Source organism: Danio rerio, chromosome 10 (genome assembly GCF_049306965.1).
Source record: "Danio rerio strain Tuebingen ecotype United States chromosome 10, GRCz12tu, whole genome shotgun sequence".
NCBI lineage: Eukaryota > Metazoa > Chordata > Actinopteri > Cypriniformes > Danionidae > Danio > Danio rerio.
The window spans coordinates 50,235,001-50,262,319 of record NC_133185.1 but is presented as its reverse complement, the minus strand read 5'-3'; the positions used below and the strand labels follow the sequence as shown (position 1 = coordinate 50,262,319).

The 27,319-nt window shown below is 36.2% G+C and overlaps 2 protein-coding genes and 1 long non-coding RNA gene across 22 annotated transcripts in view; all 3 read right to left on the bottom strand.

Annotated features, from left to right (window-relative positions):
- The window catches only part of ogdhb (oxoglutarate dehydrogenase b), a 57,770-nt gene extending 47,052 nt beyond the window's left edge, over positions 1 to 10,718 (bottom strand). For all 6 annotated transcript variants that reach the window (XM_073915228.1, XM_021479477.3, XM_073915229.1 and 3 more), the window contains exons 1-2: positions 10,569 to 10,718; positions 6,108 to 6,484 (exon numbers count right to left, since the gene is read on the bottom strand). In XM_073915228.1, coding sequence (XP_073771329.1) covers positions 6,108 to 6,341 — 234 coding nt within the window. In that variant the 5' untranslated portion in view covers positions 6,342 to 6,484; positions 10,569 to 10,718. The remainder of the gene's footprint in view (positions 1 to 6,107; positions 6,485 to 10,568) is intronic.
- Positions 10,719 to 13,976: 3,258 nt separating this feature from the next.
- On the bottom strand, positions 13,977 to 18,338 carry LOC141376477 (uncharacterized). The gene is made up of 2 exons (XR_012386606.1): positions 14,789 to 18,338; positions 13,977 to 14,608 (listed from the first exon to the last, which is right to left on the bottom strand). It is a non-coding gene; the product is annotated as an uncharacterized lncRNA (long non-coding RNA).
- A 4,547-nt stretch (positions 18,339 to 22,885) lies between these two features.
- camk2b2 (calcium/calmodulin-dependent protein kinase (CaM kinase) II beta 2) overlaps positions 22,886 to 27,319 on the bottom strand; it is a 64,641-nt gene continuing 60,207 nt past the window's right edge. For all 15 annotated transcript variants that reach the window (XM_009305704.5, XM_009305705.5, XM_009305706.5 and 12 more), the window contains 4 exons: positions 26,785 to 26,860; positions 26,474 to 26,568; positions 24,306 to 24,540; positions 22,886 to 23,230 (listed from right to left, as the gene is read on the bottom strand). In XM_009305704.5, coding sequence (XP_009303979.1) covers positions 24,308 to 24,540; positions 26,474 to 26,568; positions 26,785 to 26,860 — 404 coding nt within the window. In that variant the 3' untranslated portion in view covers positions 22,886 to 23,230; positions 24,306 to 24,307. The remainder of the gene's footprint in view (positions 23,231 to 24,305; positions 24,541 to 26,473; positions 26,569 to 26,784; positions 26,861 to 27,319) is intronic.

The window sequence follows — 27,319 nt, the reverse complement described above, 5'->3', positions numbered from 1 at the left end:
TATTTCTCTTTTTTTGTAAGGAAGAAAACAAGGAAAAAATACAAATAATAGATTAAAATAAACAAAAAAAAAACTTTTACATAGGAACTTATTACATATTTCCTTACAGGTCACATTAACAAATACATAAAGAAATCAGATTATAGAAATTTCTTTCTACCAATATTGCAGGTATTTGTCCATTTGTAGTTTTAAAGAAAAAGTCATCCTCTCCATATTCTGAACATTAGATATGATATCCAACCATTCAGATTTTGTAGGGGGTTCTAGTTGTAGCCACTTTCGAGTCACAGTTTTCTTACTGGTTGCTAGAAGCAGTTTTAATAAATGCTTGTCTGTTACCGTTAAGTTGGCCGCAATATTTCCCTGGTAAATTATTTTGAAAGAAAAGTCCACATCATCACCAAAAAATATTTCGTATCACTTGCATTACGTCCTGCCAGTATGACTGAATGGCTGGGCAACTCCAAAATATGCAAAAGTCTTCTCCACATTTCCTCCTGCACTGTCCCCTGTCCTTCTACCGTGTTTTCATGAATGTTAACTTGGGGGTTATAAATTATCTGGTAAGATTCCTCCAGCAAAAATCTCTCCACATACCAGAACTGGAGCAGGTGGTCCTTGGTGGACTGGATGGCAGAATACAATTTTGAAACAAGTCTCCTAATGTCAATGTAATTTGTTTTAATAGAGCAGAGGTCTTCAACCCTCCTCCTCCTGAATGCCTATTCAAGCTTTTCAAAATAATATAAATTAAATAAGCAGTGACTTCAAACACTTAACTGATGTTATGAAGATAATTTAAAGTAAGAGTTGACGTTTTATAAATGATAAGATATCGCCTTATCCATACTATTGGCCTAATACGCTATTAATTCATTGAAAACATGGAATTGGAGAGAGAAACCCGTAAACTGTGATAGGGGGTCAAACTTCTGTAAACTGCTTTGTCCAGCATTTGATAAGCATAATGTTTGATTGCATAATAAATCATCTGAAAAGCTTTCGGTTCATGCAGAGACTCAAAAGAAGAGCAGCTCTACAGCACAGCAGCACATGAGGACTTTATGTGAGGTCACTGTGATTCAGTGACAGTGAAGTCACACTGGAGCTCCGACTGACCTGGTAAACATCTAATAGGCTTTCCTGCTTTGAGGAGATAAAGAGCTCAGTGTGGTAAATTCGGGGAGCGCGTGTCGTATTGTCTCGCAGCAGGACACATGAGATGAGGAAAGCCTGTAGTGTGCACCTTCTTCATAGATTTCACAACAATTTAATCAAAGCACATGCATCTGCTGACACTTTTGGAGTTGCACACACACTGATACATATACAAAGACGGATGGATAGAAAGATAGGGATAGACAGATGACAGATAGAAGTTATCCACACAGATGCACTAAGATAGATGGAAGGACGGACGGACGGACGGACGGACGGACGGACGGACGGACGGACGGACGGACGGACGGACAGATAGATAGATAGATAGATAGATAGATAGATAAACGGATAGACGGACGGATAGTTAGGTGGATACGGACAGATAGATGAACAGATTGAGATTAAGAATTGGACGGACAGACGGACGGACGGACAGACAGACAGACAAAAAGACAGACGGACGGACGGACGGACGGACAGACAGATTGACAGATAGATAGATAGATAGATAGATAGATAGATAGATAGATAGATAGATAGATAGATAGATAGATAGATAGATAGATAGATAGATAGATAGATAGATAGATAGATAGATAGATAGATAGGCGGGCGAGTGGACAGACAGACGGACGGACGGACGGACAGACAGATTGACAGATAGATAGATAGATAGATAGATAGATAGATAGATAGATAGATAGATAGATAGATAGATAGATAGATAGATAGGCGGGCGAGTGGACAGACAGACGGACGGACGGACGGACAGAGACAGACAGACAGACAGACAGACAGACAGACAGACAGATAGATAGATAGATAGATAGATAGATAGATAGATAGATAGATAGATAGATAGATAGATAGATAGATAGATAGATAGATAGATAGATAGATAGATAGATAGATAGATAGATAGATAGATAGATAGATGGATAGGCGGGCGAGTGGACGGACGGACAGACAGACAGACAGACAGACAGACAGATAGATAGATAGGCGGGCGAGTGGACAGACGGACGGACGGACGGACGGACGGACGGACAGACAGACAGACAGATAGATAGGCGGGCGAGTGGACAGACGGACAGACAGACAGACAGACGGACGGACAGACGGACACAGACAGACAGACAGTTTTTGTTATCTGTAATCCCCCAGAATCTGAGAGTAACATCATTTCATTTCTTTGTTTGTCTGTACATGTGGCAGAACAATGACAATAAAGCTGACTTTGACCTTCATATATGAAGAGCCACTTGCTTGTATTTTACACACCTCATCTGAAAAACCATGAATGAAGAGCCACTAATGTTTACAGATGCATCTACATTCATGTCACTGGAAAGCTACAGAATTAAAAGAGTCACAGCAGCAGGTTTGACCGCTGCACTGGCCTGCTGTGTTTGATTATGATACAGCACATTCAGCACAATTTCCCAGAAAACCTTTAGTTCCACTTTGAGAGCCACACAAGGGCATGTGATGTGACATGGAAAGGAAACGTCTTGCATAACAGTCCTGCGAAGCTAAGATTACTGTCTGAGAAGGAGAAAAGTCACATTACGAAACCTGGACGTCCTCAAGCATAACCTTGGAGATCAGAGATGTGCCTCTGTGGTGTACAATAGAAATAAATCTGCCCGGTTTAACACACAACCAGTCTGAGTCGAGTGTGAAAAGACATGCGGAAATAGTCAATAATACAAATATATTGTGATCAGACATCTGCAAGAGTCACATTGCAGGATCTTCAATGTCAAGTTTGGATTATTGTTGACCAGGAGTTTGTAGATTAATGGCAAAGTTAAACCATTGTGGATTTGAATGAGTTTTTTGGTTAAACAGATAAAGTAAGTTTAAAGCATTCAGACACAACAAACTAAAACACAAGCTTGAACAAGGATTAATTAAATACCATTTTATAGTGAAGACCGCCAGCTGTCATTTTACATTAGTTTTTATATATTTAATAAATATATAAGCATATAAATTAAATATATCTTTAAATAAACACCAGACAAATATAAAAATCCCCTAAACATTTTAGTTATAATAATGTATGCAGATGTACTCCTCTATAAAATCACCCCAACATTCTGTAGTGAATTCTTCATGAATAGTAATTCAATGAAAATGAATGAAACATATTTCATATCACAGCATTTATTGCAATGTTTTCCATAATGTGCAGCCCCAATTGTGATATAATGAACAAATATTATCTTGTCATTGTGAGGACACTTCAAACCACAGTCAATGATTACTTAATAGTGTTGTTTAATAATATTCAGGTGTTTTTATATCAGTGGTTGTTCACCAAAGCACAGAATAATTCATTTCTTAAACATGAATATTTTCACATGTTGATCTGGCTGACAGCATGCTGAGATATTGAATGAAAAGGCTCTGAATATTTATAGGCTTTTTGTTCAATAACACTCCAACACGGCTGCATTTGCTAACATTAGTTATTTTAACTAAACTCATAATGAAAACTACAAAAGCTTTTAATGACCTTAGGTAATGTCCCTTTCTTAGATTTGTTTAATGAATCATTAAAATCAAAATTTGTAAATGTTTTATTAAACAAGTGATAAGTAATATGTTTTTAAATAACATTAACATAGTGAAAAATAGATGTGTTTATTTCTCACTGTTGATTTTAATGCATTAACTACTGTTTACTAATGAGACTTTATTGTAAAGCGTTACTAATTGTGTGTTTTGGATCTTCTGCATGATAAATTTGGCAATATATTTAACCTGAAAAATTATTTAATACATCTTATAATAATAAAACAAAATAAAAATAAAAAACATTTAAATAAACTTTGCATAAAAATCATTAGATTACACCTAAACACTTTTAAACATGCTCAAAGACATGAAGTGTATGATAAAACATTAAGAAAATAAAGATTGGTGTTTGTGTAGCTCAAAATAATAACATGAGGATGAGCACATGATGACATTCTCATTCTCCCAAATATTTAATATTGGGAGAATGTCTCTTAACACTGAAACTATTATCCACTTCACCTCCAAATAAACTTGAAGACCAAAATAATGAGAAAGCAAATTGAGAGGACGGAGTGAGTTATTACACGGTGATGAAAGACCACAGAGAAGCAATGTTCCAGCAGCACATGCATGGATTAATCCTCCACAATGCAAACATCAGGGGTGTGAACTAAGGCTGGACGACTCAGGATAAAAGAATCACGAGTGTTTTTTTGCTTATAATAAAGATCACGATTCTGTAGATGGAAAATAACGGTTAATACGAGTATGCTGTTATTATTTCTCAAACATATGGTAAAAAGAAATGGCGCAATAATAATATTACATCCTTACATGAAGACAGAACTTATAGATTTTTGGGTGAATTACAGCAGTATGCTGACTCTTTTAACACAAATTGAAGTCTGAGTGTGTCCACGTTGCTCATTAACATATATACAACAATCTTTTAATGATTAATGTGTGAAGCGACTAAGCATGAGCTAAGATTCTGACGATATGATAACCTTGGATAAAAATATCACAGTTTCATGTTATTGTGCTCACTGCTCTAAAATATATTCTTTTTAAATGTCTGGATAATGAACAAAAAGTTTTCCCATTTGAACACAATGTATTTTATTTTGAAATCATTTATAATATTTTGGAGCAGAACACATGTTAGGCTGAATAATGAAAATGAATCATTGACTATTGCTGTCACAGATTTCTTTACAATTTAAAACACCATCTTTGGATATCTTTTCTGCTGTTGTCCTAAAAAATAGCAGAAAAGCGGCATAGCAGAAAATTTTGGTGGTTTTAAAACCTTGACTTGAAAAAGGTGCCTAGAGGCAACACTGGTCTCATGATTTGGTTCTGTTGTGATTATCAACTCATGGATTCGGTTCAACTTGATATTTGTGCATCTACGATGCTTTTCATGCACAATTTTACATTTAACTTATATTTAGACAAAAACACAATTTTGTCATCTCAAGAATACAATTTTTTAAAATGATATTCAGATACAGTTGAAGTCAAAATTATTAGCCCCCCTGAATTATTAGCTGATTTTTTAAACACATTTCTAATCATAATAGTTTTAATAACTCATCTCTAATAACTGATTTATTTTATTTTTTAAATGATGACAGCACATAATATTAGACTAGATATTCCTCAAGACACTTCTATACAGCTTAAAGTGACATTTACAGGCTTCACTAGGTTAATTAGGGTAAAGTTAGGGTAATTAGTCAAGTTATTGTATAATGATGGTTTGTTCTGGAGAATGTCTGAAAGCAATTTGCTTAAAGGGGCTAATAATTTTGTCCTTAAAATGGTGTTTAAAAAGTTAATAACTGATTTTTTTCTAGCTGAAATAAAACAAATAAGACTTTCTCCAGAAGACAAAATGTTATTAGACATGCTGTGAAAATTTCCTTGCTCTGTTAAACATCATTTGGAAAACATTTTAAAAAAGAAGAAGAAAAAAAATCAAAGGGGGGCGAAAAATTCCTGCTTCAACTGTATATGATCTGAAGAAAACACTCTTTTGAATCTATCAAACAAAACTCAAGTAGATCCACAGAAGAAGACAGGAGCAGGACAACAGGAACGAGATCTTAAACATCTATGATTGGTCATTGTGTTCACGTGCTCAACAGAAAGGTCTGTGATTAGCTCTAATCACGTCAGTATGTAACAACAGGTTATAATCTTCTACTGAACCAATAGCGGAAGACTTGTCTGCGAATGGTCTGCATATGCATCCCAGTGTATTGAAGAAACTATTAATTTTGACACCCCAATCAAACATTTCATTTCTAGCATAGATCATTATGCCGATTAAGAAACAGAGTGAGTGAGTTTTAAACTGTGACTGGATTTTAATCATCGTATCAGATTTAAAAAATGACAAAGGAATTCTTCACCTTGTGCACGCTCTTGGGATCCTCCAGCCATGCGTAATACATCTCCTCCAAATAGTTGGAGCTCGTCCCATTGAGAAAAGGCTCGGCGGTGACAGGGGCCGTGTAGTTCCTGATTGGCTGAAACGTCCTCCGGGCCCCGTGCACCACCGCCGGCCTGTGTTGTGAGAAACTAGCAGCGTTCTGAGAGGCTGTGAGCGGCCGCAGTCGAGCAGCGCAAGTCCTTAAGCGATGCATCGCAGTCTTTAAAACAGCTCCACCGCCTCGCCAAACCAACAGCAGAACAAAAACTCCCAAAATCCAACAGATCCTGGACGTATTCCTCTAATGAAAGTGCTTGAACTCCTTTACCCCACTGAAGTCCTGCTCGTCCCAGGAAACTAAAGAAAACACCAAATGAGAAACGTGAATAATTGGCTAGGGCTGCACAGCACATGATATATGGTTTCAGCATGGATATGGCAATGTGCATGTGTCTGCTATAGTCACATCACAAGATATGCAATGTTGAGTTTACATGTTGGATTATAGTTGAGCAGGAGCCACAGTTGGGATCTGTGGGGTCGCTGATAAGTTTATCCATAATAGAGTGAACTTATTTCATCTGTCTGTGTTTTAAAAACTCACATTTTACACCTTTATCAAGATTTATGATACGTATTTTGTGTCTGTACAGTTTCAGCCTAAAACACTCATCAGATTATTTATTATACATTTCTGGGAATGAGAAATTTGAGCTCTGAGCACATTGTAGCAGTTGTTGTTGCCTGTGCCTTTAATGCTAATGAGCTGGTTCTCCCCGCCCACCGTTTCCATGTGCGTGTCAGAGTAGTCTTCAGGTAGATAAACAGTATACAGTGACAGACAAGAATGAAGCATATCTCCCTTACTACACTATAAACTTTCCCAAAGGTTATTTGATATATTTGTTGTGGAGTTAATTCAAGCCTTTCTGCAATGATGAGTCTCACACAATGTCATTACAAAGTTTGTGAGCACACTCACACATACAGTACATTTAGCTTTGTGCTGTTTCTTCAATGCAAATGTGACAGGACACACGTTAGTATTCACGGCTGTATGGACAAAATAAACCTGATTTAAATCCACAAACTGGGATTGATGTTTCTTTTATAATTGGTTAAATGATTGTATATTTAGGTTGTAACTTTAATAAAGATTTATTTTATTGAATAATTCAATTACTTAAATTCCTGTATCTAAATACTGTTAGACTCTGAAGAAAATCATAAAGCACTTTTTCGACTTTTCTCTTTGCTTTACTCTATTTCTTTTAAATCCTTACCCTAACTTATTTTATTGCTTGCTTATTTATTTACTTGCTTACATATATACATATGCAAGCAATTAAATAAATAAGCAAGCAATAAAGCAATTTAAAGTAAGTATACTTTAAATTTGGTTATTATATTTTATGCATGATTGCCTGCACTACAAAATCATCAAAATTAATCCAAATTACTGAATGAATTCCAAGAAGAGCTATTCAATTCATCTGGTGAAGTTGTATTAATATAGCAGAAAAACTTATATTTGCTTATATTGCAAAGCCAGAGTTTTCCAATGTAGCGCAGCCCTACACACACAAAAAAGAAATCCTGAGCATGTGTGTGTCCTGAATTCCTCTGCTTTAAAGTGAAAGTTCTCACAAAAGTGTGGATTCTGTCATTGTTTACTCACCTGTTACTTATTCCAAACCTGTTCATCTTTCTTTGTTTCTTCTGATGAATACAAAAGAAGATTTACAGAAGAATGCTGGAAACCAGTAACTATTGCTTTCCATAGTATTTGTTTTTCCTACTATGTGTGTGAATGAAGAAATCTTAAACTTTTAACTTATGTTGCTGTCTTGATGAGTGTTGTTTTTGTGTGGTTGTTGTATGTTTGTATTTGTTTTCTTAAATCCAGTGTTGAAGACAAATTTCCTTTCTGTGTCACTGTCAAGCAGAATGGGCAATAAAGTTGAAACTAAAACTAACTAAACTAAACTAAAACCGTTGAGCCATCAAAACATCTCCTTTTGTGTTCAAAACAATAAAGAAATTGTGTGAATAAATAAATAGTGTGTACATTTTCAGTTTTGGGTGAACTGTCCCTTTAAAGATTTATTGGAACTATAATACACTTGTTTAGATGGGTGTAGGGTGTATTGCATTACAGGTAACTTAAGCAATGGAATCAGATTACGTTCTACAATTAACAAGTAAGGTAACATAATTTTTTCATTCCAAGTTATTTTTTAACAAAAATAACACCTGATTCTTTATTGAGCGACTGCTCTCCTGAACCTGAATTGAAAGAAATCGTTACTAGTGTAAACATGATACCCACATTACATTAAAGCTCTAATGTAAAAAGTTTATTTACTCATCTCACTTGCACAAAATCAGTTTCAGTGTCCCTTTAAATGAATAAACACTAACATTTTACTGCATCCAATTCCTAGTCGTGTAATCCAGAAAGGTTTGCTCAACCTGTTTAGGCATAAACAACATTTCCTTCAGCCTGAGGTGTATTTACATCATGTGTTAACGTCAGTGTAAAAGGGCTGTACATTTGTCAAAAATATACGTTTTTTTTTTTTTTTTACAAAATATATGATTACAAGCAAACAAGCCTTTGAGTTAAGAGTCAGGATCTAAAAAAGTAATGCCAAAACCACAAAGCATTACATAAAGTTAATTTAACAATGCCATTACATTTAAAAGCAGCTTTCCTTGACATTGTCATTTATTTAATGCAAAGATGTCTATTTTTTATGTCTATATTTTATATATATATAGAAAGCCAATTAAATACAACAGCAGTCTTTAACGTTACAAATAATTTTTTTATTAAAAATAAAATGTTAAAACATGGGTAAAATAATTAGATTTTTTAATAAATTATAATCTAGAACAGACATGCCAAAAGTAGGGCCTGCTGGCCAAAGTTGGCCCATGGTAACCTTTGATTTAGCCTGCCATGCTTTCTAAAAAGAGAGTGAGAAGGATGGGGAAGAGGTTGGGGTGCATGCCTTTGACAGTGATCGTGATTTCGAATTTAACATACCCTTTCGATTCTTTGTGTTATTACTAAGCTACAAAAAAACTAACTAAAACTAAATGATTCAGTTAAATACTGCAAATGAATCAGACTTTTAAGATGTAATTAGTGTCACTTGACAGACGTGTCAAGTGATTAGTGTAGGCATGACTAGTGTATTCAGCATTGAACTTGTGTTATAAATGGGATTGTTTATGTTTAATTGTAATAAGTTCATTATAAACTGTTAAAAATGATAGTGCATTAGTCAATATGATTTAAAGCAACTTTTTCTCGCCATTTTTAAATATATCCAAATAAATTAGAAAATTACTCATGGCAAATTTAATATATACAGTTTGGTATATATTCGGCCCACAGCCCTAAATCAAGTTTGCTTTTTGCCCCTTTATAGGAAAACGTTTGGGCAGAATCAAGAATATTGGTCATCCATGGTCATTCAGAGTAACATATATTCATGCAGAGATTAAAAATGCACAAAAGTACAAATTGAGGTAAAGTTGGTTTTATATTCACACATTAGGACTCTTTCTCCTTTATAATATAATTTCAGAAAAGTAATGTTTGAAAATTGTAAATAGTTAACTCCTATTAGCAGCCAACGACCAAAGTACATTGTTTAGTCAGTCAAATAAAATAGTGGTAAGTTTTCAAGGCTTACTTAAATGCGATTTTAGACCCAATATTCAAAGTACAATGGTATAAATAATATAGGGAGCGTGTCACAAGGTGTCACTAAACCAACATGCTAATATAGACTATTTTTCCATAGCTTCCGAGAATCAAAAAAGGTCCACATATTGATTTAAAAAAATGTTACAAATTTTTTAACATGAAAATATTATTGAATTTCCTCTTGTTACAGTTATGATATATGATAACAAGCAGAAAGTGTTCACGGACCAATGACATTACCACACTGAAATGGTCTATAAAACCAACTATACCTCAATAAAGTACAATGATAATTGTGAAATTGATCTTATATTTATTTATAATGGTCATGACGAATAGAATATGTAAACTAATTGCTGACTGTACCACAGGAAATGTCTCTTCTTTTCAAATAAGACAAGTAGACGGAGTGAAATGGAGATGTAACGTTAGAGTTTAATCTCTAGGCGGCAGTTTGTGTTTCAGAGTAACGGAACGCACCGGCTAGCTTCAGCTAACTCCGGCTAACAACAAAACTCTCCACAACCCATTCAAACACTCTTTTAAACCGCTAAAACAGCACATTATTTTATTACACACATTAACAGATCTCCAAAAACAACACCAAGCTCAGAATGCCTGTGTGTGTGAACGAGTTCTCTCCTCAGGCTGCTGACAGATGCAGAAGTGAGGCGACAGGATCATTACAGCATTAAAAGCGATATAAAGCGATCAGATACTCACTCTCAGTGCAGCAGACTCTAGTCAGTGCAGTATAGTGATATAAAAGATGATTACTAAGAGGGAAATAGTGATATTTTGGGAGCGGGTGCGTCTCGCGGCGGCTTCAGTCCAGGTAAATGAGTCGCTCGTTTCTAAGCAGCGCGAGCCTGCAGTTCTGCGTCACCGGCGCGCGCGACGTCACGAGCTCATTATGGAGCGCTGATAGGGACAAAAAAACATGGAAGGCGGAGTGGACAAAAGTCTTTTAAAGTCCGTGTGAAATCAAATTTTACAATGTTTATTTTGCTAGCGCATATTGTTGTTCTTTAGGTGAACGGGTAATCGTGCAAGTGAATCTACTGAGGAAAAAAGTGTAGTTCTGTAATCTTTAATCAACGTCTGGAGTGGCTCCTCTGATGATGCTTCAGCCACAATATTCTTAGCCACGCCTCTCTTACGGTTGATTTGATGAAAAGGAATGAAAGCCCCGCCCCTACTCAATTCGTTCCTTTCAGTTGGATGACACCATACTGAAACAAGGGTCTCACTAATATTATGAAAGACAGTGGCTGCGTCCGAAACCGCCTACTACATAGTAGGTACTACATTTGAATATAAACGTAGTACTCGGCCGTTAGAAAAGTACATTCCATACAGTATGAATGTCAAAAGTATGAATGGAATTTGGACGTACTACGTCATTTTGTCATGGTCACATGACCTACCTGCGTCAGTTTTTTTTATTTTTATCAAATGACCTTTCCGTGTCGTGTTTTGTTTATCCGTTTCACCAGCACTCTTAATTATTGATGATACAAACACGCACTTTGTGGCCTATCAATATTAAATGGATAAAAATGCTGTGTCTGGAACTTAAAATGTAGTGGAAATAATAGTAATTATAATAGTATTAACAATAGTAATAATTAATACCAGAATGGAAAAAATAACATTTAATCAAAATAACCTAATGCACTGGGTTAAAGGACGACGCAGTGCTGCAGTAGGCAGTGCTGTCGCCTCACAGCAAGAAAGTCGCTGGTTCGAGCCTCGGCTGAGTCAGTTGTCATTTCTGTGTGGAGTTTGCATGTTCTCCTCGTGTTGGCATGGGTTTCCTCCAGGTGCTCTTGTTTCCCCCACAGTCCAAAGACATGCTGTACAGGTAAGTTGGGTCAGCTATATTGTCTGTAGTGTATGAGTGTGAATGTGTGTGTAAGGATGTTTCCCAGAGATGGGTTGCAGCTGGAAGGGCATCCGCTGTGTAAAAAAATGAGCTGGATAAGTTGGCGGTTCATTCCGCTGTGGCAACCCCAAATTAATAAAGGGACTAAGCTGAAAATGAATGAATGAATTGGGTTAAAATAGTTGGGAAGGTGCTATATTAACCTAGTTGGGTTATATGTTATGGTATTTCTAACCCGACTATTTTAACTGAGTATACACAAAGACTCTAGAATACACAGGACGTGTCACTCGTATCTTTTTAAATGGAGAAAAGTGTAACAATCAATATGGTTAATAAAGCCCCGCCTACTATTTCAGGAGCAAATCATCGATCGCTAAATGGTGAATAAAGCCCCGCCTTCTAGTACAGGAGCCAATCATCGATGACTATAGATTAACATTTCTCTGGAGGAGAGTCTCGGGCCAGGCCTGAGTTTCCGCAGAGTTTGTGTAATTTGGTTGTTTATGAAAATGAAACTAAAGAGACAGCTGTTTTATTTTATTGTTGATTCCTACTATGAAATTCAGTTTTGTAGATTTGATGTTTCCCCATGCAGACATAATGCCTGATCATACAGCCAGAGGGGCATTTCAAAGATGACCGCTGAGTGAAATGACTTGCCTTAAAGAAGAGGTGTCCAAACTCTGTTCTGTGGGGCCGGTGTCCTGCAAAGTTTAGTTCCAACCCCAATAAACCACACCTGAACCAGCTAATCAAGCTCTTTCTTGGTATATTAAACCTTCAGGCAGATGTGCTGAAGGAAGTTGGGACTAACTGTGCAGGACACCAGCCCTCCAGGACCGAGTTCGGACACTCCTGCCTTAAAGGGACTTTATTATCCACAAATAAACAGGATGTCTGACATCTGTATATCCTTACATCCCACTGAATCACAAGTGCATATACAAATCTTCACATGTATCACTAAAAAGCTAAATCCAGCCCTTACAGAACAAAATTGAACTTAAAAAAAAAATCATACCATATATTTTCATGCTTCTGAAATAAATGTATATGACTAAATTAGCACTATCCCATAAGCTAATATAAAGAACAACACAATATGCAGTTATTTTATAAGGAAAATAGAAAAAAAACATAAAGAACACGTGGGCTTGTGGACCAAATAAATAAACAACAAAAATAATAAACACAACAAAACATTTAATGTATTAAAAGTATTAATATTTTTATTTTTCTGATTTAGAAGCTTTAATAACAAAAAAAGCCACATGCTTCAGTCAAACAATGTATTTGTGCACACACCATTTAATACTATTATTATATTAAAAGTATATTCTACCACATATACAGTATTGAATATGGTGATTATTCACATAATAAATATAACCATTATTTCCAGGAAGAGACTACATGTTATGTACAGTGAATTGGGAGAGATTTTTGACTCTTAAACTGTTAAAAATGTATTATTTGTTCTTTGTTCTGAAAACATTTTCAACAGATTAGGGGATTAAAACATGTGACAAGTCTTACATTATGTAAAAGCATAAAACATATAGCATGGAAAAATAACACTGGATAATACGTTTCATTATATGTTATCTGAATATGTTATTATTTATATGCAGGAACCAAAAGCTATAAAAATAACCAGAAACAATAAGCATGCACTATAAAAAATCTCTGTAAATTAACAGTTTTACATATTTTGTGATGCAATGGCATTATGGGATCTTGATCCTAACAACTTTTAACCTTTAAAATTAGTAAAAAGGGACTTTTATGAACATGTTTATTAGTTTAAAGTGATGTATTGTGTGGGCTGCTGTTGTATATTACGCTACAAACACCTTGTAATAAACTGCCAGCACATTTTCAACATCAAATACATCCCATAATGCACTTCACTATGGTAAATAAACCCAAAACACTTGAAATGCAGAAAGTTTTCATGAACAGATGTATTTTACAGCATGTTAACAGACATCATTGCTTCACCTGGACAAGAGTACAGTACATTAGTTTCTACAGAACTCGGACGTCTAGTGACTCAGATGTAAGACTTTAGCACAGTTGCGAAATAAATTTACAAGCTGTTTTCCCATATCTTATCAGCGGGCAGCTCGTCCTCCCTGTTCATTCAGATAAAGCTCTGTGTGTTTGATAGCAGAGCACCACGTCAGCAGGACAGTATAGCTCTTAACTGCTGGAGTATTACAAACAAACAACCACCACATGTGTTCAGACACAGCCTTTTATTGATAATACTGATAACAACACACTTCTTAGAGAGCACACTTAGAGAAATAAACACTTTGGAAGATCAGGTGTGAATATCAAGGAGAAAAAGCAGGAGAAACAAAGATTTTAGAACAACTTATACAGAATAAAACCACATTATGCCTATGCAGGATTTCAGATTATATACAATCAATAATAATAAACACTAGAGAGACATTTTTAGAAAAACATCTCACATTTTTAGAGAAGATTTAAGTAAAAGTGTTTTTAAAAAATGAGGAAAAAATGTGAATATGACAAATAGTTTATTGACTTAATGTTGTAAGAGCAGCAATATGAACACCATTAGAGAGAAACACACACACCGGATTATATTATTGGCCAATTTGAATTAATGAGACGCTCCTCAGTGTATTTACATCAATAACCACATAGCTCAATACGTTTGCTAGTGCATTAAAAATAAGTGAACTCCTGGAGATCTTGTAATTTTATGCATGCTTTGTCAATGTGACAGTGTGGTAAAGAGCGCCCCCTACAGGCCGCACCATATCTGAGAAAAGCATAATAAGGGTCGATTAAATGTCATTAAACACATACACTCTCAAAAATAAAGGTACAGAAGCTTTCACTGGGGCAGAAGCTTTTCAAAAGATGCATATTTTTACCCAAAGAATCCACGGTGGTATCTCAAAGGTACATATTAGTACCCAGCTGTACCCAAAAAGCTCCTTTGTGGTACCATTATGGACCCTTTAGGTACAAATTGGTACCTTTTCAAAAGGTACTACCCCAGTGACAGCTCCTGTACCTTTATTTCTGAGAGTGTATTAATCCCCTATTTATGAGGGGTCGCCACAGCGGAATGAACCGCCAACTATTGCAGCATTTGTTTTACACAGTGGATGCCCTTCCAGCTGCAACCTAGTACTGGGAAACACCCATAATCACACACACACACACACACCCATACACTAAGGCCAGTTTAGTTGATCAATTCCCCTATAGTGCATGTGCTTGGACTGTGAGAAAACCCACGCAAACACGGGGAGAACATGCAAACTCCACACAGAAATGACAACTGATCCAGTTGGGGCTTGAACCAGCGACCTTCTTGCTGTGAGGCCACAGTGCTAACCACTGAGCCACCGCGCCGCCCTAAATGGGTTTATTCATTCATTCATTTTCTTTTCAGCTTAGTCCCTTTATTAATCTGGGGTTGCCACAGCGGAATGAACCGACAACTTATTCAGCATATGTTTTACGCAGCGGAAGCCCTTCCAGCTACAACCGACCACTGGAAAACACACACACTCATACGGTCAATTTTAGCTTACCCAGTTCACCTATACCACATGTGTTTGGACTTGTGGAGGAAACCAGAGCACCCGGAGAAAATCCACACCAACACGGGGAGAACATCCACACAGACAACTGACCCAGCCGAGGCTTGAACCAGTGACCATCTTGCTGTGAGGCCAAAGTGCTAACCACTAAGCCACCGCACCGCCCTAAATGGGTTTCGTTCACACAAATATTAATTCTTTCCTCCTTTACTTGTGTATCCGTTGAACACAAAAGAAGATATTTTGAAGAATGTTGGAAACCTGTAACCATCGACTTCCATTCGTTTTTTCTTACAATGATAGTTTGGTTAGAAATACTCTTCACATATAACCCAACTAAAGATTAATTTTAGCAAATTCCCAACTATGGGTTATTTTAACCTTACTAATTACAGATGCTACTATTAACAGTGCTGCTGTTAGTTTAATAATTAGGGCTGTGTAAATAAATAACATGCAGTTTTAAATATATTGACAATGCTTTATTTACACTACACTTTAAGTTCCAGACACAGCACTTTTATCCATTTAATATAGATAGGCCACGAAGCACGTGTTTGTATCATCAATAATGAAGAGTGCTGGTGAAGTGGATAGTAAAAACAACAACATTACTGTGTTAGAGCTTAAATAAGACGTTATAAAGCAAAAACAACAGAACACACGCATATTAATACAGCTGTTCTGTGTCAGCTAAATCAGCTGACTGTTGAAATTTAAATTGTTTACCCCAGCTGGTTGAGTTATTAATTAATAGCCCAATAAAGGTTAAAAATAACCCAGCAAAGCACTAAATATTTAACCCAGCTGGTTGATTTTATAATTAATAGCCCAATAAAGGTTAAAAATAACCCAGCAAAGCACTAAATATTTAACCCAGCTGGTTGATTTTATAATTAATAGCCCAATAAAGGTTAAAAATAACCCAGCAAAGCACTAAATATTTTTAACTCAAGCATTGGGTTAAATAAATAACTCAATGGTTTTCAGAGTGTGGTTACCGGTTTTCAATTTTCTTCAAATCATCTTCTTTTGTGTTCAACAGATGAAAGAAACCCATAAATGTTTGTAAAAACCTTGAGGGAGACTAAATAGTGAGTAAATTGTATTTTTTGAGGTGATTTGGTAGTTAATTAAGGTCTTTTTTATAAACCGATTCATTCCACAATAAACACACATGCATAAAGCGACGCTGCAATTGACCCGTACGCTAACAAACATGATTTTACCTTTGATTTGGGCTCAACCAACACTGCTCAAACAACAACAACAAACGCCTTTACAAGAGCATGCTGTACAGTCAGAGTAATAATCATCAGCATATTTATAGACTAAAGTAGCCATATGCACTTACACAGCTCAGATTCACCAGCATTCAGTATAAAACACACAAGCGCTGTCATGTATTATTGTGATGTTCATGCAAATAGTCACACGTATAATATGTCAACACTATAGCGGAGGATTTACAAGATCTGTTCAATTATCAACAGCAAAACTAAACACGTGTGAGAAATGCAGCTCAGCGGTCAGCTGCAGAAGTAAAACTCATTCATTTTCTCTGTATGAGCAGTTTATAATAATTAATAAAGCTGTAGAAACTGACCAGCTGAACATTTTAAAAAGTTGTTAAATTCAACCAATCACATTAAAATTGGTCTTTAGCTCCACCCACTTCCATGAAGCACAGCGAATGACGCCAGTGAGTCTCGCTATACACTTTCATAATACTATTTTTATATAAGTACACACATATCACACTAAAACATATTTAGCTTCTATAGGTACAAGAAACTATTTAAAAAATATTTTAATATTCTGTGTTGTTTCTATCGTGTCATGTGCAATGGATCATGGGATTTTAGTTTTTGCCTTATTTAAAGTGCACCAGGCAAATTTTGCACCAAATCAAACATGCCGATAACTCAACATAACCACGCCCATTTTTTAAATCTCCACTGTAGTTATAGACACGCCGCTTACTGATTGGCTGCAACTGTGTTTTTTCAATCAGTTCAAATTTTGCCAAATTATGTTGATATGTGAAATTACCAAATCAAAAATACCCGCAACTCAAAGTGACCACACCCGTTTTAATAGCTCCAATAGTTATAGACATGCCCCTTATTGCTGATTGGCTGGAACGCTCTTTAGGGATACAGTCCAAATTTTGCCAAATGATGTTGATATGTGAAAGCACCAAATCAAAAATGCCCATTACTCAACATAACCACACCCATTTCTGAAATCTCCACTGTTGTTATTGACACGCCCCTTACTGCTGATTGGCTGCTGATGTGTTTTGGGATACAGTCCGAATTTTGCCAAATGATGTTGATATTTGAAAGCACCAAATCAAAAATGATCAATATGACCACGCCCCTTTTAATATCTCAGATACAGCCATAGACACGCCCCTTACTGTTAATTGGCTGAAATTATGTTTTGGGACTCCCAACGTATTTTTTCAAATAATGCCGATATGTGAAAGCACCGAATAAAAAATGCTCATAATTCAACATGACCACGCCCTTTTTTCTTTCTCAGCTCGTTATAGACACGCCCCTTACTGTTGATTGGCTGCAACTGTGTTTTGGGACTTTTTACAGTGTGAATTTTGCCAAATTATGGTGATATTTGAAAGCACCAAATAAAAAAAAACCACAACTCAATATGACCACGCCCCTTTTTTTATCTCTGCTATAATCACTAGACACGCCCCTTACTGCTGATTGATTGCAATTGTGTTTTCGGACTTAGGCTGAATTTTGCCAAATGACGTTGATATTTTAAAGCACCAAATCAAAAATGTCAACAACTCAACATGACCACGCCCCTTTTTATATCTCTGCTATTATCACTAGACACGCCCCTTACTGCTGATTGGCTGCAGATGTGTTTCGGGACTTCAAATTATGCAAAATGATGTTGATATTTAAAACTACTAAATCAAAATGGCAACAACTCAACATGACCACGCCTCTTTTTATCTCTGTGCTAGATATAGGCACGCCCCTTACTGCTGATTGGCTGTCTTTTGGGATACAGTCCGAATTATGCCAAATGATGCTGATGTGTGAAAGCACCAAATCAAAAAATGTCAACATGGCCACACCCCTTTTAATGTCTCTGATATAGTCATAGACACGCCCCTTTCAGCTGATTGGCTGCAAGTGTGTCCAACACTGAGGTCAAAAGCATTATTTAGATATTGCTTAGTGCCTCTTTAAAGGCGTGTCTCTTTTTGTTAGATATTTAACGCTTAATAAGCTTACTAATGGCTTGATTCTTTAATTAAGACTCATTACAATTCCCTAAGGGAAGAATGAATGGAGAAATACTTCAGTAACCAGCACTGCTGAATCAATGAGTGTGCACTAATGCACTGTATAACATCGGATGTCACCATGCTGACTGTTGATGATGTTGCATCAGTCACCATTTACATGAAACTGCAAACTACAAAATAAAAGTCACACTTCTGAGAAAAAATAAAGCAATGCAAAACAAAGGTCATGTGACTTCAGCTGGCGGCCCACATTCAGCAGGAGAGAGGTTTTGAACAGCACATCAAAAACAAACTAATTTTCACAAAGTCAAAGCACTAACAGATATAAAACATTCTTATAAATCCAAGAAGATTCAGACTGTGTGTTATGGCTTTTTTCAACACTTTAAAATAGTGGCTCTGCTTTCACATTCAAGGTATCAGTGCAAAACACACACACACGCATTCACACGCCTTAGGAAAGAGACATTTACAACCTCATAATTACCACATTTATCAAAAGTTCCTGCATGAACAGAACAAAAAAAATAAAGAAACAAAAAATAAAGCATGAGTCACAACAACGCTCCTGTGATGAAGGTGGAGACTCGTTAAAATTCGTCTCGTTAAGGTTGCCATGGTAACCAGAATGGCTATTTAAATCTCAAACGCTCTTGTTTTCTGATGCTCTACATTAAAGGCCCATAAAAACACATACAATGCTCTCTCAAAGCGCATTTCACTAATCGAACAGAGAATTCAGATTTGACTTCAGAAACACTTCATTCAATCAAATACACATCTTACAGCAACTCTAATATGAGCAGATCAGCATTGACAGTCTTCAGCTGCTGCATATCATTACTAAAGTAGGATTACCATAGTAAAAACATTCATTTTCAGCCGCTAACAACAGCTCCAAGGTTGTTAAATGCTTTGTTAAACTGTCTACTAGCATTAATGCTTATTTTGGGGGATTTGTGCAGAAAAAAACTACATTACCCATGATGCTGTATAAAATTCCACCAATCAGAGTTCAAATTAGTAAAGTGCAATTTTTTAGCTCCGCCCACTTCTATGAAGCACTGCACATGACAAAATCAACTCAGTTTACTACAACATATGCACATATACGTACATGGTTTCAGTATTTTCAGACGGCATCACTGGGATTACTTAATGGGAGTAGGCGGGGCTAAAGATCTTTTTTGGGGCATGTAGCAACTCTCCGATTGATGGATTTTTTTCACAGCATTTTGGGTATTGTAGTTTTTATTACGCAGTTCATTGATATTAATAATTAAAATAAATTAGCAAAAATAAATTAATGAGTATATGGATGTTAAATGTTGTTTACTTTATTCTCCAGTCTTGTATGTTTGTCTAAGTTTCATTAAATTCTGCGCTTCAAATTAATGTTTATAATATTGTAATTCTCCTCAGATCTGCTTGCTTTAGTTCATGGATTATTAAAAATTTTTTTTTTAAATTCCGCATTAGAATAAAGAATGTAAACAATACACCCAGGAACCAAAAAGGTATTTTGTTATTATGAGTTTAAATATACTTGTACATTTTTAATTATTAAGTAAAATATGTTATAATGTAAAATATAATAATAATGTTACATTATAAAATATGTAATGTTGAACGGGAATACAAGCAAAAACTACATTACCCATAATGCCTTAAAAACTACACATCAGAGAGACACATGCATACATACAAACATTTCAGTATTTTCAGATAACATCACTGGCAGTTCTTAATGGAGGTGGGCGGAGCTAAATATATTATTGGTGCATGTCTCTGATTGGTGGAATTTTTCATTTCACAGCATCATGGGTAATGCGGTTTTTTAGCATGTATCATGCAATTTATTATTACGAATTTAAATATCTTTGTAAAATTTCAATATGAAAAATTAAAATATGATTGTTGTAATGTTGTGATTCCCCTCAGATCTGCTTGCTTTGGTTCATGGATTATTAATCTTTTAATTTTAATTTATGCTTAGGATAAATGAATGTAAACAACATTTTCAGGAGCAAAAAAGGGGCTAAAAGTGCGCTCTATGAAGTGTTTAAGAGACAAACTGCTCAGTCAAGGAAAATCAGCTTAGTTGTTGAACCTGCCTAAGTGAAATAATTCTTATTTTAAAATATTAACAATGAACTGGAGAATACATGCAAAAAAACTACATTACCCATAATGCTGTTAAAAATCCACCAATGAAAGAGACACATACATACTCATAAACATTTCAGTATTATCATATTACCTCACTGGCAGAGCTTAACAGAAGCGTGTGGAACTTGTTGCATGTTGTTTATTGCAACTGTCTGATAGGTGGATGTTTTCTCTGATTGGTGGATGTTTTCTCTGATTGGTGGAGCATCATGGGTAATGTAGTTTTTTTGGAAGCCAAAAACAGATTTACATCTCAGTGATATGATGATGTCAGCTGCCTCTGAGAGATTTGATTCTGAATCACCTGATCACACAAACACCAATCACAGAGATGGAAAACCACGGAGGCTCATCCGTGTAAAACTTTAAAACCTGCACATACGCCATGCTGCCAAACTAGACTTCAGTTTACACCCTAAAAAATTAATTAATAAACTGATAATAAGCCATGCTTTAAAAAAGAGATCAAAACAATAATCAAATATACAGTCTCAAGTACAACAGCAACACTCTGATTGAAGTAATAATCATTATGCTAGTCGTAACAACAGCGATAGATTCAGTAATAATAATTATAGTAATTTATTAAAACATGATCTACTGTATTCGGGAGCACCTGGGCAAGTGACGCGCAAAGGATTGTGGGTAATGAAGGCAATGGTGCGGATAATTTTAACTCTAGTCAGGAGTCTATGGCCGCTGTCCTGGTGTAATGATGGTCAATCGGGCCGGTCAAAGGTCAGGGGTGACCGCAATGCTGTTTGAGAAGAAGCCAGCAGAAAGAGAGAGAGAGAGAGAGAGAGAGAGAGAGAAGAACTTTGATTGTTTTAATTTATTGTTATTTATTATTATTGTTTTATCCTTGAATGTCGATTGCTAAAGATATTGTTTATTATTATTTATTATTATTGTTTGATCCTAATAACTGTTTTTATTCTTCACCACTGCTTTTCATAAGTTCTGTTTAATTAAAGTAAACATCAAAAATCAACATGGCAACACATACAGTTGAAGTCAGAATTATTCACCCCCCTGTTGATTTTCCCCCTAATTTCTGTTGAACCGAGAGAAGATGTTCATCAACACATCTGTAATCATAACCGTGTTAATAACTCATCTCTCATAACTGATTTATTTTCTCTTAGTAGTGATGACAGTAAATATTATTAGACTAGATATATTCTAATATTATTTACTGTCATCATGATTTTTTGTCTTGTTTCTGGTCCAAATATCTAAAAATTCTTATATCAAGAAGCATTTTCTAGGCAAGCAAAACATATGGTCTTGTTTTCAGAAATAATACGCCAATATTAAGTGACTTTTTCCTTAAAACAAGCAAAATAATCTGCCAATGGGGTCAGCAAAATATTCTTATGTCAAAAGGAAAAACAAGATTATTTTGCTCACCCCATTGGCAGATTAATTAATTTAATTTTGGCATTTTATATCTTAAAACAAGACAGTATGTTTTGCTCGTCTAGGAAATTCTGCTTGATTTAAGAGTTTTTAGATATTTGGACCAGAAACAAGACAAAAAAATCTAAGTAAGAAAAGCCTTTATAGATATTCTTCAAGACACTAGTGTTCAGCTTACAGTGACATGTAAAGGCTTCACTAGGGTAATCAGGGTAAAGTTAGGGTAATTAGGCAAGTCATTGTATAACAGTGGTTTGTTCTGGAGACAATCCAACACTAATATTGTTGAAGGGGCCAATAATATTGCCCAAATAAAACAAATCAGACTTTCTCCAGAAGAACAAATATTAGAGGAAATACTGTGAACAATTCCTGAATCTGAACAACATCATTTGGGAAATATTGGAAAATAAATCAATTTAAAGGGGGGTGAATAATTCTGACTTCAACTGTTTGTACTTTTTATATAAGCCAATACACTAATATTAGCCTTTTTGTATTTCTAATCTGTATATGCATTAATCAGCGTTTTAATAGTGTGTTTTACTGTGTTATAGTGCAGCGGTCCTCAACCTTTTTATCAATGCGGACTGGTCAACGCTTGACAGTTTTACCACAGACCAGGATTTGGGGGAACGGACAGACCATCAACGTTTTCTCAGAGGATGACAAGCTGACAAAACATTGCTGTCACTCTTATACAAGCTTTATTAACGGAGAAAGTTACAAAGCTCTGCAGTGTTTGGGCAAACTCACACTATGCTGGAAATGGCTGGAAACCAGCCTGGAAGTGGCCCAAACCCCTCTAAAACCAGGCTGGTCGACCAGCTAAAACCAGCCAACCATCCAACCATCCTAGGCTGGTTTAAGCTGGATTTTTCAGCAGGGTTTTGAATTGAATTGAATTTGAGAGAGAGGCATAGAGAGAGAGAAGAACAGACAGAAAGAGAGACTATCGGCTTCTAGGCTGGAGTTTTCAGAGTGCTGGCGTCCCATTGGTCCATCATCTATGATCCACTGCAGAACCGCTCTGAAATACAAAACCCCAAATCAGCTGAAGCATGCTGAAAAATAAACATAATATACTAGAATATACAAAAAAAATAAGTATAATAGTTATAGGTGGACTATAATTTCGACTAACTAATTTCAAGAGGAGCACGCGCTTATGCTTGATAGCACCTGGTCCACATTAGCTAACACTGATTGACCAATCAGATGACTCCTTAGCCACTATTAATAACCAGAGTATCTTACTTCAGCCATCTCCAGTCGTCTATGTCTTGGGTGTCATGCTCTGCGCACACCCACGACGGCGCGCGCACACAGAGACACACACAATGACAGAAACAGGACAAGACAGAGCTAGTTTCCAGACTCTGCCACCAAAACAAGAATTCACAAGACCAGAGTGGCAGAACCCTGACACAAAGCAGATCAACATAGAAGATTATAGTAACTGAAACAGAGTTCGTCCTGTTTTCATTTCACGATTGTGAATTCGGGGTGCTTTAAAATGTAATTTTTAAATAAACATTGCATTGTGTAAATAGTATTTATTCATAAATTGTGTAGTATTCGGATGACTGTCACTTTAAATTAAAATGAGATTGTGCTCTTTTTAGAAGAGGGCGGAGCTATAGATGTAAAACAGCACAGAGTGTGTTGTGAGTGCTGGTCAGGTGTGCATGTGCACTTCAGAGTGAGTGAGTGCTTGATGCTTCTGTCAGTCTATGTGGCTCCTGTCTCTGTTCATCTAGAACTCCACATCTATAATCCTCTTAGTCTATGCTGACATCATCTTCAGCAGCTCAAACACTCTAATGGCTAATGCACAGACGGCTGCTTCTCACTCAGGACTGCTGTTTATGCCAATGAGGGAGATATGGGCACTAGTGGGCGGGGCTTTTCCCCTCTGATGACACGTACAAAGGGAGAATGTCAATCAAAGTGTTTCATTCATCAAGTCTGATTAGAACAAACACAATTCATTCATGTTGACTATTAGAGGCTGGAGATGTTCACACACTGCTGACACACAACTGGGTTTAAACCCTGTATTAAAAAGATTTTTGGATAATAGGAGCTCTTTAAAGTGGCCTCACCTTCACTGCAGAGGAGCCGCTGGAGCGCCGGAGCAGTGGAAGTGAATGTTCTGCCATCTGGATTCCCGGCGGTGCCACACCCGCGTCTCCTCTGATTGGCTGCTGCGTGGGAGGCCCTGGCCATCCACAAACTGTGTCAGGCGGATGTAGGCGATGCAGGCGCCATCTTCACCAATCAGGTGCACATGAGGGTTCAGGATGGTGGTGTGGATCGGTTTACTGTTCTTGGAAAGCGCTGACAAAAACACACAATTATTCATGACTTATTCTAGAATTGTGGGTACATTCAAGCATTTTCCATTCATTTTTTATTCATATCAAACTGGAATGATATACAACTAATGTAAAATGTACTGTAATTGAATTATTATTAACGTAAAATAACAGTGCTGAAATGCTAAAGCGATCTTTTGATTCTGTTACAAATTACTGTTTAAATAACTTTTGGCTGACAATATCAGAGTTGACGATATCAGAGTTGACGATATCAGTTTACGATAACAAAGTTGACGATATCAGAGTTGACGATATCACAGTTGACGATATCACAGTTGACGATATCACAGTTGACGATATCAGTTTACAATAACAAAGTTGACGATATTAGAGTTGACGATATCACAGTTGATGATATAAGAGTTTACGATAACAAAGTTGACGATATCAGAGTTGACTATATCAGAGTTGATAATATCACAGTTGACGACATAAGAGTTTACGATAACAGAGTTGACGATATCAGAGTTTACGATAACAGAGTTGACGATATCAGAGTTGACGATATCAGAGTTTACGATAACAGAGTTGACGAAATCAGAGTTGACAATATCAAAGTTGACGATATCACAGTTGACAATATCAGTTTACGAAAACAAAGTTGGAGATATCAGAGTTGACGATATCACAGTTGACGATATCACAGTTGACGATATCAGAGTTTACAATAACAGAGTTGATGAAATCAGAGTTGACGATATCAAAGTTGATGATATCAGAGTTTACAATAACAGAGTTGATGAAATCAGAGTTGACGATATCAAAGTTGACGATATCAGTTTACGATAACAAAGTTGACGATATCAGAGTTGACGATATCAGAGTTGACGATATCAGAGTTTACGATAACAGAGTTGATGAAATCAGAGTTGACGATATCAAAGTTGAAGATATCACAGTTGACGATATCAGAGTTTACGATAAAAGAGTTGACGATATCAGAGTTTACGATAACAGAGTTGACGATGTCAGAGTTGACGATATCAGAGTTGACGATAACAGAGTTGACGATATCAGAGTTTACGATAACAGAGTTGACGAAATCAGAGTTGACGATATCAAAGTTGACGATATCACAGTTGACGATATCAGTTTACGATAACAAAGTTGACGATATCAGAGTTGACGATATCAGAGTTGACGATATCAGAGTTTACGATAACAGAGTTGACGATTTCAGAATTGATGATATTACAGTTTAGGATAACATAGTTGACGATACCAGAATTGACGATATTAGAGTTGACGATATCAGAGTTGACAATATCACAGTTGACGATATCAGAGTTTACGATAACAGAGTTAATGAAATCAGAGTTGACGATATCAAAGTTGAATATATCACAGTTGACGATATCAGAGTTTACGATAAAAGAGTTGACGATATCAGAGTTTACGATAAAAGACTTGAAGATATCAGAGTTTACGATGTCAGAGTTGACGATATCAGAGTTGACGATATCAAAGTTGACGATATCACAGTTGACGATATCAGTTTACGATAACAAAGTTGACGATATCAGAGTTTACGATAACAGAGTTGACGATTTCAGAATTGATGATATTAGAGTTTAGGATAACATAGTTGACGATACCAGAATTGACGATATTAGAGTTGACGTTAGCAGAGTTTACGATATCAGAGTTTACGATATCAGAATTGACAATATCACAGTTTACGATATTAGAATTGACAATATCAGAGTTGACAATGTATTTAAAGATAACTTGATTAATTTGAGTTATTATTCAAAACTGTTTCAATGAAACATGAAGGAGTTTTACATTGGAGATGCTAATTATCCCCGTAATTCTAAAATCAGCCATGATTAAAAACTGGCATTTTCATTCAGCATCAATTGATGTCAGTGTTTGTGCCTGAACACACTTACAGTTCTCAAAGTAAAATCTGTGGAAGTCCATTCCCTCCACCAGGTTCCCCAGAGCCTCGGGTTCGAAAGACGTCAGCCCTGGGTCACACATTTTCCTGAGAAAACGGCATCATTATTGTGGATATTAATATTATTCATGCAGCTGCAATTACACACGGGCAGCCTAAAGTGACATTTTATGCTGAGATGCAACACAACATTTTCAAATAAGCATCACAGACGATCATTTTCAGATCTTGTTTTGTATATAGCAATTTTTGAGCCAAAATGGCTTCCATTTGTATGATGTAAATGAACGTAAATGAACTTACGCATAGGCCTCAAAGTCTCCATTATTGAGGCCTTCTATCAGCTGCTCCGTGATCTTGATGATCTCCTGCTTGCGTGCTGTTAATAAAACACACAGATAAGACACAGACATACACAAATATAAAAAATACGATCATGAATAAGCTGGATATAAATCAATAGTCATTCAAACATCTTTCCCAAAGCCTCTCGACTTGATGGTTGGTCTCGCGCGTCCGCCATGTTTGTAGTTTGTTTTCACTGTTTACCCAAGTTTGTAGTTCCAATCTAATTTAAGTCCAAAGTGCTATGTATTGTGGGTAATATTGGCGGTTAGAGTACAGACGCTTCTACAATTCACCATGCAGGAGCCTTTGGTGTACTGTTTTCAACATACTGCAGTTTGGGACACACTAATTCTATTTTCCAATACTAGGATGGATGGTATGCTAATTGAGACACAGCAAGAGACCTATAGAAGAGAGCAGGGGCGGAGCCTAGAGCTGATTGGCTGACATAACTAGGGAATTTATTTGAACTGATATTCAGGCTTTTCCC